The sequence below is a fragment of the Bactrocera neohumeralis genome, chromosome 5, assembly GCF_024586455.1.
Source record: "Bactrocera neohumeralis isolate Rockhampton chromosome 5, APGP_CSIRO_Bneo_wtdbg2-racon-allhic-juicebox.fasta_v2, whole genome shotgun sequence".
NCBI lineage: Eukaryota > Metazoa > Arthropoda > Insecta > Diptera > Tephritidae > Bactrocera > Bactrocera neohumeralis.
In genome coordinates this window covers 54097250-54113155 of record NC_065922.1, presented here as the reverse complement: position 1 = coordinate 54113155, position 15906 = coordinate 54097250, and the positions used below count along the sequence as shown (strand labels likewise).

The following is a 15906-nucleotide window of genomic DNA, read 5'->3' as shown; positions in this document are numbered from 1 at the left end:
GTAGCTAACCATAGTTATGAACTCTGGGTCCATCCTAGGTGCATTTCTTAGCAGGGGTAATAGCAAACTTTTTAAGAGTGTTCGGTCTGTCTGCTTACTGAACTTATTGTCTTCGATTCAGTGTTCTAAGGTCTCTTAGTACTTATTTATACGTGTATAAGAGTATGTCAGACATGACAAGGACCTCGCACGATTTTAAACAATAAAGAGGGGATTTTACTTTTTCATTTTCTACTTGGTTCATAAGCTCTTTCAGCGTGTGCCCATCGTTTAATGTGGACCAATTTTATGTGTACTCTAGGAAGCCGTCAATTCTTCTTCTTTACTGGCGCAGACAGCGCTTACGCGGTTTTTGCCAAGGTAGCAACATCGCGCCAGTCGTTTCTTCTTTTTGCAATGTGACGCCTCCACCTGGTCTTTCCAACGGAATGGAGGTCATCCTCTTCGTCTGCTTCCCCCGGCGGGTATTTGCCATTGCCAATGCGCATAGGGCCATAAATCTTCCACAGAACATTTCTCTCGAAAACTCGTAACGTCCACTCATCCGATGTTGTCATCGTCCAAGCCTCTGCACCATATAGTAGGACGGGAATAATGAGTGACTTATAGAGTTTGGTCTTTGTTCACCGAGAAAGGACTTTACTTCTCAATTGCCTACTCAGTCCGAAATAGCACCATTTGGCAAGAGTCATTCTGCGTTCTGGGTTGTATTTCGAGGCTGTCGTATATTGGAAAGAATTCAGAAAAATTAGTATGTATATATGTAGTACTTCGGTGGATTTTCGAACGAAAATTTTAAGTCATTTAAAAATGAGCCTATGAGCATTTATTCATATTTTAATTTGTCCTGCCTATATGGAATATGAAGGATGGAGCCATGTGTAGAAGTTCACGTAAATGAAGAAAGTCTTCTGAGCGCCTTTCACTTGGGAGTGGTCAGAAACGATTCATTTACATATGGCTCAAACAGCTTACGACTTTCGGTCTTAGACCAAGTATCCTCTGAGTAGCCAAAAAACATCCGTTTCAAGACGAACTAGCAGGCGAAACATCGCTCGGGTTTGGGACCCGATACGTAAACAAAGCACCCCAATGAAAAGGACACAACATGGAGCTGGAGCTGGCTACACTTGGAATCTCCGATTGGCGCCAAACTGCGAAAAGGAAGAACGATTGGCGCGCTGTTGTAAGCCCGACTAAAACCGCCTAAGCGGTGCCTACTCCACTAAAGAAGATCTTATATAAATTGCGGTTCCACTCGAACTCATCGCCTCCTTATCTCTTTACAGTTGTTGCTGTGCTTTTTGCGTGGCATGGAGGCTGTTAGCGACAGGAAGCGGAAGCTCAAACTTGTTGTTGCGCGTAGTAAGAAGGCATTTACACGAGTACCGAAGTACGTGTTTGCTACAAAATGAGGCAAAGTGCCGCAATTAGAGGACATAACAATTTACAAAATTTACTTCGTTTTATATATACACACAGACACACTTAGTACTTGTTCGCAATGAAAATGCTCTTTATTATTTCCCTTCACTGGTGCCTTTACCTCAAGTGCTACGGACTGATATAAGTTTGCTTTAAGTTATGTATATAAATATATGTATGAATGCACATCCACCTTTTTTGTGCACATAACATTTATATTAGAATTGCTGGTGAAAATGGTAAAAAAGCTATTTTGTGGAGATTTATGAACTTAATACAAGTCTATAGTATGCGGAAAAACGAGCGCACTACGTGCCTACCGAATCTTTGACAACTGAATTTGACTGATTTCGATATTGAGATGATTCATAAAATTTTAATTTTTCCCATTTAATGTCTAACGTAAAGAATCATTTGAAATAATAAAAGGCTTTCAGTTGCGAAAAACGATTCAGTTACTATTGATTGTTACCTTGCTATCTGATCATGCCTGGTGTCAGGTCCGAACTATCAGGGAGATGTATAAGAACTTAACCAAGCTTGCGGAGCTTCTAATGAATCACTATAGATCTGTGTGACCTAGCGTTTTACTTATGGAACACAATTCCTCCCCTATTGACCAAAAGTTCTGCGCGATTATTTCCTTTAGACGGTCCAATTGTTGACATTTCAGGTCCGTATTAAGAGTTTGGTCTCCCCTACGGCCCTATCACTTACTAGATGATTCCCTGGCATCTCAAGAAATACATTACACAACTCTCTAACCCTCAACGCTGGCTTGATCACCGTTTAGCGCCAGTTCATCGCAATTCAACCATGACTATTTTCGATTGACGCCTTAGTAAGTGACCTACTTTTTAATCCAGTAACCATTCCGTTCAGAAACGGATCGATTTTGTTGTCATTTTTAAACCAATTTCATATTTGTCTCTTCAATGAGAGACGCGAGAAAATACTTGTGCTAGAATAATAAAATCATGTCTTAAGTGGAAAACTTATTTAAAAAATTTCCACAGATCCCTTGAATTTCATTAAATACATGGATGTCAAGTTGAGAAAAGGGTTAATAACAACCCAAGTTCTTTCCTGAATATAAATTCTATATAAATATCTAACAAGGTCAGAAATAATGTTATGACTGAAGGCTGCAACATCGGATACGTGGATTTTCGGAGAACCAAAATTCCTAATTTGAAGTTTCTAAAAGCCTCTTTCGTCCTTGAAATCCTATGCAGATTCACTTCTTGCCAACAGGTGCTATTTTGGTTTGAGTAAGCAATTGAAAAGTAAAGTTCTCTCTCGACAAACAAAGACCAAACTCTACAAGTTCCTCATCATTCCCGTGCTGCTATATGGTACGGAGACATAAACAATGAAATCATCTGATGAGTCGTCCTTAGGAGTGTTCGAGAGAAAGGTTTTGCGGAAGATTTATGGTCCATTGCGTGTTGGCAGTCGATAGAACACTCCAGCTTTGAAGGTTTTCTATTCAGTACCCGCCGGTGTCTGCCGTGCTTTCTTAAAAGTTTATACTTTAATGGGATTAAAATATATAAAATAAATATTAAAATATTTAAGGCCGCATACAGAAGGGTTTTATGAAACAGTAGCACATCCGTAGGCGTGTAGTTAATCGACGGGAGATTGTTTAAATAAAACCACATGCTTGATTTTGATCGATACCAGGATATAATGGGCTGTTCTCGTGTCATGGAAAATCCAGAAGATTAACAGCAGTCAGCATCGAATGAGATAGTTACCCAACTAAAAGCAGAACAACTGAGGCTATGAGTTTTAACTAGTTTGAAAATACCATAAGAATTAGAAGGCCATTGTATAACAATTAACAAAGCTCTGTTTTGATATTCAGTAAACTTATAGTAAAAAAAGTGTTTGAAAAACAAGATATTCTTTATTCTTCCATACACTCATGCTGCCATTCAATTTACAACACATTAAACTTGCATAAAAATATTTTAATAGAGCATTACAATAAAAAGAAAACAACAATTGAAAGGGATCAAGTAACGCGATACGCGAATTCTTGCACAAATGTTTGCATAGCAACAACAAAACTTCGAAAATACAAAAAAAAATTACGCGCTTGAGGAAAGCTGAAAATGAGTATTGAAAGAAAGGAGACTTTAAGAATCTCGCCGAAAACTTAAATTCAGCTCGAACTTGTTTTTTGTATTCGTTTGCATTCAAGCGATTTTGAGGAGTATTTTTATTGTTGGTTTGAGGGTAGAATTTAAAGTTTCCTGTTTTTGTGAGCATGTCCGCTTTATGTGCCTGTACCTCAAAGGCGGATGGCGTCGTTTTCCACAACAACACGTGTGCGCATTTAGCAAGGAGCTGACGGCGCTGTATGCCAAACCCCAGCTTTCTTTCAAGTTGGGAGGAGAAGAGCTTGCAAACTTTTTATGCTTTTGTTTTTGCTTCTTTTCACATTCAAAGTATGTGTGTACAGAATACAATAACAAGCATTCGAAGTAAGATAATTTGCGAGCGGAAGGCACACAGCACCAACTGGAAGCTTTTGCCAACCCTGGCATGTCCTACGAAATTTAAATCATGCAACCTGGTTCACACAGATTTTGAATATAAATTGCGTCATAAGTTTATGTGTAAATAAATAGAATCAATTACACACAATATGTGCCCCAAGAAAGCATTGCTTGCCTTTGTTGTAAAAAAATGCGTATGTAAGGGTACAGAGCTGTTGTTGTTCCGTATGTCCCAAATAAATATCAAGGAGGGTTAATAAATTCAGTACTCGTAGACAAGTCCGCTAAATGTTATTGAATATGAAATGAAGCGTCAGCCCTTTTTATTTAGCGGCTGCTCGCATTGAATATCGTATTAGCTTTATTGGGTCTCTGCGGCTTAATGGCCAATTTGAAGAAAGATGATGCGCACTTGAATTGACAACACATTGACATTATACACAGGTTTGCTAAGGATCAGCCAGGAGCATATCCCATCCTTATAAAGAATATCTTGCACACGTGAAGCCCGCAGGCGACGAGTGAGTTTGAGGTGGGAAGGTATTAAAATTGTTTATACCCTCAACAGGGTATCTTAAGCTTGTCACGGAGTCTGTAACAACCTGAGGGGAGGGATAATTTTATGCCATTTACGATTTGTCGGAGAAATGGCCACCCCGACTCCGTTTCCATTTATCCACCCTCAGAGTTTTCAAAGCACTCTGAACACGTCGGACAATTCGGACTAATGTCGTGCTGGAATCTGTACAGATATCTTTTAAAGCAGCCATGTCCACTTAGTATTTGGGTTAGGTGCAAATCCAGGTCCCCATGTCGTACGTCTATCCACGCATGGATGTCATGTCCGGCTTCAGTCTGTGGACCTTTGAGTGAGGTTTGTCACCGCCGCTGCCATATTGTTAAGCTTTTGAATGTCTCATCTCTTTTGGCTCTTGTAAACAACTCTGATAACTTGTATACCCGCTCGTATTCATCACCCTGGATGTCAATGGGCATCATACTGGCTATTACTTCAACGGCATCGCTTGATATTGTTCGGAAGGCTCTGATAATTCTTATTGCCGGCAGCCTGTACACTGTGCTTATGGTATTTCTCTGGCATATGCTTTAAAGCCTAGCGCTTGGATTCATAATGGAGCCGCATATAATACAACCGATAACTTGTATACCCGTTGCAGGTAAAAAACGCCAGCTGGATTGCACGCAGGCTTTATTTGCCATCATTATTGATCAGTCCCAGATACTTTAGTTGTGGCTGTGAATGAATCTCACACTCCACTATAGTAAGAGATATACTTTCCTCCACTTTTCTAGTACTTATGAGCAAGACTAATTGGCACAGATCGTTTATGCTTTCATTGCATTTGCTCCGGAGGTCATCTAGGTGTTTAACCAATGCTACCAGCATAAGGTCGTCTGCGTACGCAATTAACTTAACGGCTTTCGGTTGGTGTCCTTTTAGCACCCCGTCATACATTATATTCTATAGAAGTGGGCCTAGAACCAAGCCTTGCGGTACTCCATAGAAGATGCGCTCTTGGTGTCTTCATCTGTATCGTCTTTCTAATAATCCGAATTTCTGAATCGTCACTACAAACGGTTTCTTACTATGCTTTCGGTGTCATAAAGGTTACTCCAGAGCCATTATTGGTTTAGAAATTATAACCAATCCTTTTCCAAGGGTCGAGGAATATCCCATTTTTTTTAACACGTATTGTACACTTTTGCGTATAGCAAACTGTTTTAAAATTATGGCTTATATGGCTTTATTTGGTATGCAATCTAATCCAGGCACAAAATTTGCTGTTTTTACGTTATTGATGTGGAAATATTTTCACTAACTAGCAGTTGGTTCTACGACTTTGGTTCGTGCCTTAGCATAAGAAATTAACGTGGTATTTTGGAAACAAGTGTTTCGACGACATAGAAGATGTTTTTTTTTAGGTTGTTGTGCCTGAATTTTGACATGTAATCTCCGAAGTAATGTTTGCCATACAAACTGAATATATACAAACTTTTGAGACATCGTTTTCTCAGAAATGTATTCATTATGTATGTCAAACCGACAGGTTTTTCTTTTTAACCACCATGTTTCCAATATTCCTAAATCCATGAAGAAAGCTACAGAACAGTACCTTCCAGGAAAAAAAACGAGTTCATTTAATTACCATCCCTTAAGAAGTCTTCAATTTACAACATCATCCAAATGTTATAACCAGATTCGAGTCATTTACATGGCATCAATTTGTATATAAAAAATATTTTAAAATATTCCCAGTATTATTAATTTTTTGGTGTTGTTATTTCGAATATATTTGAAGTAGATTTCAGAAACTCTGGCGAGGGTGGAGGTAAACGGATGTTCTTTGGCCACAGAGCCACGTAGCTGCTTGAATTATATAATAAAATATCTCCCAAGTTGGCAATCGAAATTTCCTCAAACATATAATCCTCCATCCTCCGTTAATCAAAATTTTTTTTCGGGACCCGAATATTTCTGAATTTGAATAAATCCACAAATGAAATCGGAAAATAAGGCAAATTAACAAAACACAAACTACTATCAGCCTAAGTAAAGAATTTTTTTAGCTACTCAAAGAGCTATAATTTGTTAACAAAAACATGCAAAATGTGATGAAATCTAGATGATAACAGAAATCAAGTTAAATTGCTTAATTTACAAACCCACATACTTACATACATATGGTAGATGTATACATAAGTATGTATAACACACATAAATATGTATGTATAAGATAATAGTAACATAGTATGTACATATGTATGTATGTACATATATACATATGTATAAATGCCGCTTTTATCGGTTTGTTTTAAGTTTCGGCATTATGTGGTCCACAAGCGCTACCCTCTCTTCTCTTATCACATAAATAATGAATTTATGTTTATGTATTTATGCAATTTTTGTATCAAATTAAAATTTCGTAAGTTGTCCTTCAAAACGTTTGTTGACTTTTAATGCTTAAACGGCAAGAATTTGCTGATATAATTTGTGTGCGTACTAAACGGCTTCTATAAGGCCGCATAAAGTATACATACATATGTACATATATACATATGTATGTATGTATATGGTATGTAGGTATGTATGTATGTACGTAGGCTTAAAACATTTTAATGTTTTGTTATAAAATCCGCAAATTTATGTACCGGTTAATGAACTTTGTCAAGAGCCAGTTTGCTTTTCGAAAATCAAAATCAATATTTAGCCGTTTTATATTAAATTTGAACTTTGGAAGGAGCTTGTATTTACATACAAGGGTTAATCGTTTTAAAAAAAGGAGAAACAAACCAAACGAGAAATAAATGGTTGGGTGACATAGTGGACTGATCGCTAGTGAGTCGGTTCTACGTTATTACAACTGATCGCTCGCTTGTTGGCTTAGACCATAGACTTGACATACTGTCTACTGTCTAACGGCGTCAAAATGTATGACCGAGGTGCCCAATTGATTGGGCCATTCCGTGAGATAACATTTGGTTTTCAATAAATCGATTGTATCATTCGCTGTGTGACTTGTGACGCTGTCCTGTTGGAACCACATATTGTCCAAGTCCATATCATCAAATTTGGCCAAAAAATATTCTGCTCTGATTGAGCGGTAGCGATTCCCATTCACAGTAACGTACCGATCTTGATCATCACGGAAGAAGTACGGCCCGATGACGCCGCCGGCCCATAAACCGCACCAAGCCATAATTTTTTCGGTATGCAATGACTCATTGAGTACGTGTGGACTGCTGCCTGACCAATAACGCATATTTTGTTTATTGACGAAGCCATTCAGCCAGAAATAAGCCCCATCGCTGATGATGACTTTCGCTGAAAATCTGGATTATTTTCAAGTTGTTGCTCAGCTCAATTCACGAACATACGATGATTCCGGTGGTCAGTTGTAGCGTTAATTTGATCTTGTAAGGATGTCGGCTAAGATCTTTTCGCAAAATTCGCCACAACGGTGGCACAGAGATGCCCAACTCTTGAGGACGACGTGTGAAAGACTGATTTGGGTCTTCCTCAATTGATGCGATAGCAGCAGCAATATTCTCGACATAACGGGCACTTCCTTGTCTCACTGGCGCATGGAACATTTTGTACTGTGCCTGTGGATTCAAATTTTTTTACTAGACGCTTAATTGTTGATCTGACAGAACGATTATGACGACCATAAATGGGACGTAGAGCTCTTAAAGTTGAAGCCACTGACTCCGAATTTTGGTAGTAAATTTTAATAATATCGACTCGTTGGTGGATCGTATATCTTTCCATGATGAAATGAAACCGTACTGAAGAGAAATGTCGCAAGAGCGGGAAAAAATATGATGTCGTTGGCTGTCCCTATCGGTCTACTTTTGTAGCATCCCTATTGAAAAACCCGTTATATCCAGGAATGAGCTGTCATTTCGGCACCATTACTCAAAAACATTGCGGTATCTGCTACGCCATTACAAAAAGTATCGTCTGAGCCTACTTTTAGCATCCCATAAGCTTATGCTTTTTACAATTTATGTAGCGAACCTGGTTATATCAACCATACCTGGCATAGGACAGTTATAGAGAAATCTGATAGAAAGATATACTCACCAAATTCTAATGAAATATCTATTTTTGTCGATGTATACGGCATAAAGTCAACCAAGGCGACTAACATCAATATCCCATAATTTCTATATGAAGTCCAATAGGATATATGGACCGATTACTAAGTAACACTAATAATAATTTTGATATCTTTGTATAAACCTACCTATATATTCAACTTATTCAATAGTGGTTGAACACACAACAAAAATTCAATTTCCGGCTTTCACAAACGAATTCTTTGAAACCACATATAATTTACACCAGAATGGTACCTGAGGGTTGCTTTCATAGTTTTCTGACATACTTGAATTTTTTGTGTTGACCTTAAATATGACGTAGTAGTTTTTGGCTGCTTTCTTACAATTTTTTGGTTACTTTATTCATGAAATTAACAATGTAACAATCTGATAAATAGAGCATTCATAAGAAACAAGAAATTAACAAGCCAACATGACAAGGGTTAATTTCATTCATTGTATGGAAAGTGAGCAACAGGGGCTGCAGTCTATCAATAAAAAGGAAAATCTGTATATGCATATATAGTACATAAGTACGTCTGCATTTAAAAAATCTTGAATGTGAAGGACCTTTTGTCTATTTCATGGTTCATGGTATCTAATTTAAGGTATTCAAATTAAAATTCAATAGTAATTAACATTTTTGCATTTTAAACAGAAAGGAAACTCGATAACGAAATATATTTATCAATATTTGAGAGAAACGGTAATTACTTTTGCAGGGATCGGGCTGGAAACAGTCTTATCTGTCAGTTCCAATAAACACTAATACACTCCACAGGGGTATTTTTTAAAGCATAAAATAAAAAAAATTCCATCGAAAGACTTTCCTTTGATCGATTAGTTTGTAATGACAACTATGTATATGCTATAGTTCTCAAATCGGAATAAATTCTTTGAAGAGTGTAGCGATGTTTCGCATAATAATCTCTGCCAAATTTCGTGAAGATACTTTGTCAAATAAAAAAAAATTCATACAAAGATTTGAGTTGGATCGCTCAGTTTGTATGACAGCTATATGCTATAGTTGACCGATATCGACAGTTCCGATAAATGAGCAGTGGGCTCAAGAGAAAAAAACGTGTGCAAAATTTCAAGTCAAAATCTCCCAAAAAATCGTATATACAGACGGACATGGCTAAGTTAACTGAACTTGTCGCGCTGATCATTCTATATATACTTTGGAACGTCTCTTTTGGGTATTAGAAATATCGTGGCAAACTTAATATACCATGTTCAGGGTATAATTATATATCTAATAAAACATAATCTACAATTTATCATCTGGTCACTTTATTCTCGTACATTTCACAACTAAAAACACTGAAACCTTAAACTGGTCACCCTAATAAGCGCTGTGCTAGCAAAGCGAACAGCTGATTGTTTAGTTTGTTTTGTTGTTCATGTGTTCGCTTTTACGTGCTTTTACATTTCTGGCACAAATTTCGATGTTTTCTCAGTATTAAATTGTGGTGAAATTTTAGTGAAAACACTATTTATTATTCAAAGTAAAAAAATACAGTGAAATATGTTACGCAAAGTGCCATTAATTGTAATTTTGGGCTCAACCGGCACGGGGAAAACAAAGTTGTCGCTGGAATTGGCAGAGCGATTCGGCGGCGAAATAATCAGCGCTGACTCTATGCAGGTATGTTAAACGCCAGTGCTTACGCTACAGGGTTGTTATATGTAGAAATTTTTATTTTTTTATAAGATAATAATATAATAGTGGGGAATTGTAAATAAAGGTTAATATAATTTATTTATAAAGGATTATAGTTTAGTTTATTAAATATTTAATAAAACTTATAAAATTTGAGGGTATTTTTAAAGAATTGTTTTTATTTTTTTTATAAAAAACTTTAAAGAAATAATTACCACCGACTTGGTTAAGGGGTTACATGGGTTTCCTGGGGTAAAAAACGGCCTTTTCAATAATTTTTTTCTTATATAAAAAATTAAATATTTTATTAGAATTTTTTATTGTTACAAACATACACTATTAACAAAGAAATTCTGATTTTTTTTAGAAAAAAAAATATTTTAAACTGGGCCATTGCGACGGCATTTCCTTTGGCCCCTCGCAAAAAAGATGCGCCTGCGTTGGCAAGATAATAGAAATAGAATCCTTCGTCCAAGTCTTTAAGAATTGTATCTCAAGAACCTGTGTGAAATTTCACGAAGATAGGTTGAGTAGTTCTCGAGAAATCTTGCCAACCGAATTCAAAAACACAGTTTGGAGAAAAATCCTTTTAAAGACGGCGCACTTAGCCTAGCTAAAGTTTGAAAAGAGTCTGGTTTAGTGCTAAAGTGACTTCAAATATCCCTACTACAACTTCTTGAAGACCATTCAATGTCACAATTTCTTGTAATAATCGAATCTCCAAACTTTACTTGAAATAATTCGGTTGTTGCATGAGCTGTGTGGCACGCAGCTCCGTCTTGTTTGGAACCAGATTTTGTCATGATCAACTTCTTACCATTGAGCCCATAAAAAGTTGGTTATCATCGATCTATACCGCTCTCTATTGTCATCGGCGGTGTTATCAGCTTCAATTCGAGAGAAGTACGGACCGATGATCCAACCAGACCAAAAACAACACCCAACTGTCAATTTAGATTAATGAAGGGATTGTTCATGAATAATTTGTAGATTTTCGCACCAATCAGATGAAAGTGAGCCTCATCGGAGATGATTTTCTTAAAAAAATCGTTATTGTTTTCTTGATGTTTCAAGGCAACTTCACCAAATTCACGACGTTTACGGTGGTTCATTGGCTTCAGTTCCCGAATAAAAAAATTTTATATGGACGAAAGCCCAAATTTTTTCTTAAAATCCGCTAGGATGTGGTTTGAGACATTCCCAAGTCTTGAAAACGTCTTGGAATGGACAAATTGCGGTCTTCAACAAAACTACTACTTTACTACTTCAAGCCGGATAATGTTTCAGAATCCGAATTTTAACCAAAAAAATATGGTTTTTTGGAAAATCCTTGATTGGCCTAACCCCTTAAACCTTCATGAAAGGTGGTCCGTTTTGCTCCGGATATAGAATTTATGGTTCAGTAATACAAACATTCGGATTCCTCTCGGGTATTAACTACTGATTTTGTCAAAATTCAAGCTTAGAGAGCTCAACAAATTGCTTCTTAAGGGGGTATTCTGGTCTAGAAGCATGAATTTCAGGTAATTTTTAAAGTGTCGTAAAAAAAGGCAATTAATATTTTTATCATCCATTTTTTTTATTAGTTATTTGTTAATTTTAGAAGAGTAGAGAAAAAAATTAAAAACTAAAAAAAGTAAAAAAATTCAAAAATTATGAGCTGACGAAGTGGGGGGTCTCTAAAAATTTCCACGTGACCATACCCATGATTTCAACCCTCCTAGTTATCTGAAACCAAAAAAAAAAAAGATTATTAATCTAGAATAATGTCGCAATGGCCGGAACTACGGAAAAGTGGGAAAAAATTGTTTTCACAAAATGGCGACTGCCTGAAAAAAAAGTTTTTTTGGATCACTTTTTCTGACTATTTCGATTTTTTTTTAAATAATAAAAATAAAAATTTGGGTATGGGGCTAGTTCCAACCATAGACAAGCCTATAAAGAAGACTCTATACAAATTTCAAGTAAATCGGTTTAGTAGAACCTGAGAAATCGTGGGTATCGTTCCGAAAAAGTCAGTTTTGAGAAAAACGCGTTTAAAGTTTCGCGTAAAGTCTTTTGTTCGATTAGTTCCGGCCGAACCAGTTTGGATGCCGAGTCAGAAAAATGCCTATATCTCCGAAAATAATTTGAAGTTTGAAAATTCCTCTTGTACACATATTCTTGAATAGTTGAACTTAGAAAATATAAAAAAATTCAATTTTTTTTTATTTCTAGACCAGAATACCCCCTTAACAAACATATAGGAACATCTGGTGACTTCCATATAATAAGGTTATTTCTTTTTTAACAGCAAGAGTTTTAATTAGAATCGCAGTAGCGTTTCACAACCGATTCCACTTAGTACCTTCGAAAAATTTGCAAATTCGCATACAATTTTATAAAAAAAATTTAATTTATGAGCAACATTAAAACCGACATTGATTGCCTTAAATTTCTAATGAAGCACTTGACCACTCGGCCTCTGAACACATTTCGAATATCCATTAATAGGCCGATTAGTAGCAAAAAGCTACTAACCGTCTAAGTGACTAGGATTCAACAGTTGCAAAAAATCGTTAGCTAATTGATCTTGCCAATTATAACATACTTATGTACATATATGCGTAAAAATGTCCATCGAATAGACAAGCCAATTAAAACTGCTTCGAAACACGAGGCATTTAGTAAAAACAATTTCTCGTTTGACATTCATTATTTATATTTTAATTTTATTCATTTTCTCTAAAGGTATTAAGTATGCATTTCTATTAGTAAATTTGACGACCAGATAAAAGCGTTTGAAAAAGAAAAGGCATAGACAATTAAAGATTTAGGGTAGTAAAACCGGCTTAAACTTTCGGAGTTTATGCTAATTTCGCCACTATAATAATGAACATTTTACGTTTTGTATAAACATTTTAACTTAATTAAACTCGAAAGAGTTTTGTGGAGCGATAGTAACAGGTGACATCAGGTTCATTTCGATTTTTATGGCCCATCAATATTTTAGTGGTATATATGTGATAAACATATAATACACATTGCATTCAGAACTCAATATATTTAGTTGCTTCGAAAATATTCAAATGAAGCGGCGCTTAAGTCATCGAAACTCATATGTCGCTCAAACTTATGTGATCATCTTTAGCTGGGGCTCGTCCACTCAAACCGTACACGAACATGGAAATTGCAAACTTGTTCTCCATGTTTGGTGAATATATCGTCATATGAAATACCGTAATATTCTGTAATACTGTATATTGTCAGAAAGTTCTTAATATGAACAAAGCGAGTAATTTGTAGATAGTAACTACGTAACGGGGTTTTCAATAGGGACGCTACAAAAGTAGACCGATAGCGACACCAAACGACGCCATATTTTTTCCGCTCTTTTGACATTTCTCTTCAGTAAGGTTTGCCATTTCATCATGGAATCAAACCAACATCGAGGCGAAATTAATAAAATGTACTACCGAAATTTGGAGTTAGTGGCCTCAACTTTAAGAGCGCTACGTTCAATTTATGGTCGACATAATCACTCTGTCAGATCAACAATTGATAGTCAAGTGGACAAATTTGAATCCACAGGCACAGTACAAAATGTTCCCGTGCCAGTGACACAAAGAAGCGTCTGTAGTGTTGTTGTTGTTGTTTTAACGGAAATCGAATCCCCGTTAGGATGAAAAGTGTCAGTTGTGTTGTCGTCGATGTCATCTAACGGTAGGCCCAAGAAACGTGCTGTTTCGACGGGGTCGGACCAAAGGGAGGAGGGTGTTAGATGGGTAGGGTTTGTAGGGCATGCAAAGAGGTCTGTAGTGTCGAGAATATTGCTGTCGCTAGCGCATCAATTGAGGAAGAGCCAATTCAGTCTCTCACACGTCGTTCTCAAGAGTTGGGCATCTCTGTGACGTCGTTGTGGCGGATTTTGTGAAAAGATCTTGGCCTACAGAACTGAAGTCGCATCGAATGTGCTTTCACAGGAATAAAGAATTTTATTGATTTTCCAAACCTTTTTTGTTATTTCTTTCGAAGAAAAATTGATATGAGACAGAGAAAAGGCTGAGGGCATTGTTACGGCTCTGTTCAACACTTTAATTGATGTTTTGACCTAGAAGAGATAGAAATTAGGTTTGAGCGGCAAAAAGAGTCTTCATCTGAACATGTACTTACAAAAGTCATATATCGTCTTCGGAAAACGCCCCGAATAAGATCGCAGAAAGAAATTCAAAAAATAAAACGAAATTTTCCGAGTTAGTGTTTAGTAAAATCGAAAGTAAATTTGTAACTTTTTATCTAATGTAATTCTTCAGGTATTCCACTAGCCCAGGGCCAAACTCTGCCGGCTGGACAGTGCAAAAGTATAATGTGTCCAATGACATTGTTTTTTTAGTCGAACTATAGAACTTAATTATTTCTTCGAAAACTTGGACACCTCGTTTCGTTGTTTTACATATCTCTTAAAAGTTTATGAATGGATAGGTCAAAGAAACTTGAAGAGTATTGTCTTTAGCATTGTATAATCAAGGTGCATATTCGAATTGTTCTGGCAGAGCTCTTAAATTCAGTTCTTTAGGAAATATAGGAGAGCTCTGGAATTGAGTCCTATAGGAAAGTGTCTCGATAAAATTGTAATGGCTCCCCAAAAGTTGTCCCAGAAAGTAGTCTCATGTTGATCCAACAGTAACTTTCGACCACAAGAAAAAACACAAACTGACTCCTTCCTACATGATCTAGATCGTAGATCTGTGAAAGTAGAGTGTTTTAGTTTCCCCATCGAAGGACCATTCGAACGATCATTTGACTCATCTTTTTTATGATTATAGCTAAAATTATTATTATTGTATTTTATTTATTAACTTTTCAAACCGAAAAAACGCTACACGAATATTTAACAGAGCTTTAAGTTTCTATTTTAATTTACATATATTATAAGGCATTTATATAAGTATATGTATACATATACATGCATTTATTTGTATGTATATATGTATGTACAATTCAATTAAAATACGCCTTTTGTTCTTATTTTCTTCTAATTTATGTGTGTGAATAACTGGTTTGTCGTATAAATTCCTCTTATAAAAAAAATGTTGCTTTCATTGGGATAAAAAAAAATCCACTCAAACCAGAAGTTAATTTGGAATTTGCGGGTTTTTATATTTGATTTGAAATGTTTATTCAAATTGTCACACATTTCAATGAAGAAATAAACTCAACAAACAACACCATTCAAACAGCAAACACGGAAATGTTTTTTTTATGGAGATATTATCTGCAGATCCAGTTCATACCTAAAACAAATTAAACAAACACGCATGCTGGCATTTATGTTCGTTTTTTATGGGTATGTCTTGGTTGAAGATGAGCTTATTTGAGAATTTCGTATTAAAATTTTACTTTTATGCATGCTGACCGCTGACCAGACTGAGTTCCGCTATGGAATCGATCAAATTAGTCGAATTGATTGCATTTAACAATTTCAAGCTTGTCTTTATTTGCATTATGTACATATGTATGCTATATGCATGCTATATATGTAGTATATAATGTTTATCATATCGAGCGCAGTCTGTCCAAATTATTTGAATAATGTTTGCGTATCAAATTCAATGGTTTTAAATCATTAACGCTTTTTATGGTAGAATACAAAGCCAAACAATCCTTGAAAATGTTCGTCCAAACAGGTTTTGAAACGAAAAAGTGTTT

The 15906-nt window shown here is 36.1% G+C and overlaps 1 protein-coding gene across 1 annotated transcript in view; it reads left to right on the top strand.

The window, feature by feature from the left end:
• The first annotated feature begins 9938 nt into the window (after nt 1-9938).
• The window catches only part of LOC126758405 (tRNA dimethylallyltransferase), a 149889-nt gene continuing 143921 nt past the window's right edge, over nt 9939-15906 (top strand). The window contains exon 1 of the mRNA XM_050472664.1: nt 9939-10203. Coding sequence (XP_050328621.1) covers nt 10084-10203 — 120 coding nt within the window. The 5' untranslated portion in view covers nt 9939-10083. The remainder of the gene's footprint in view (nt 10204-15906) is intronic.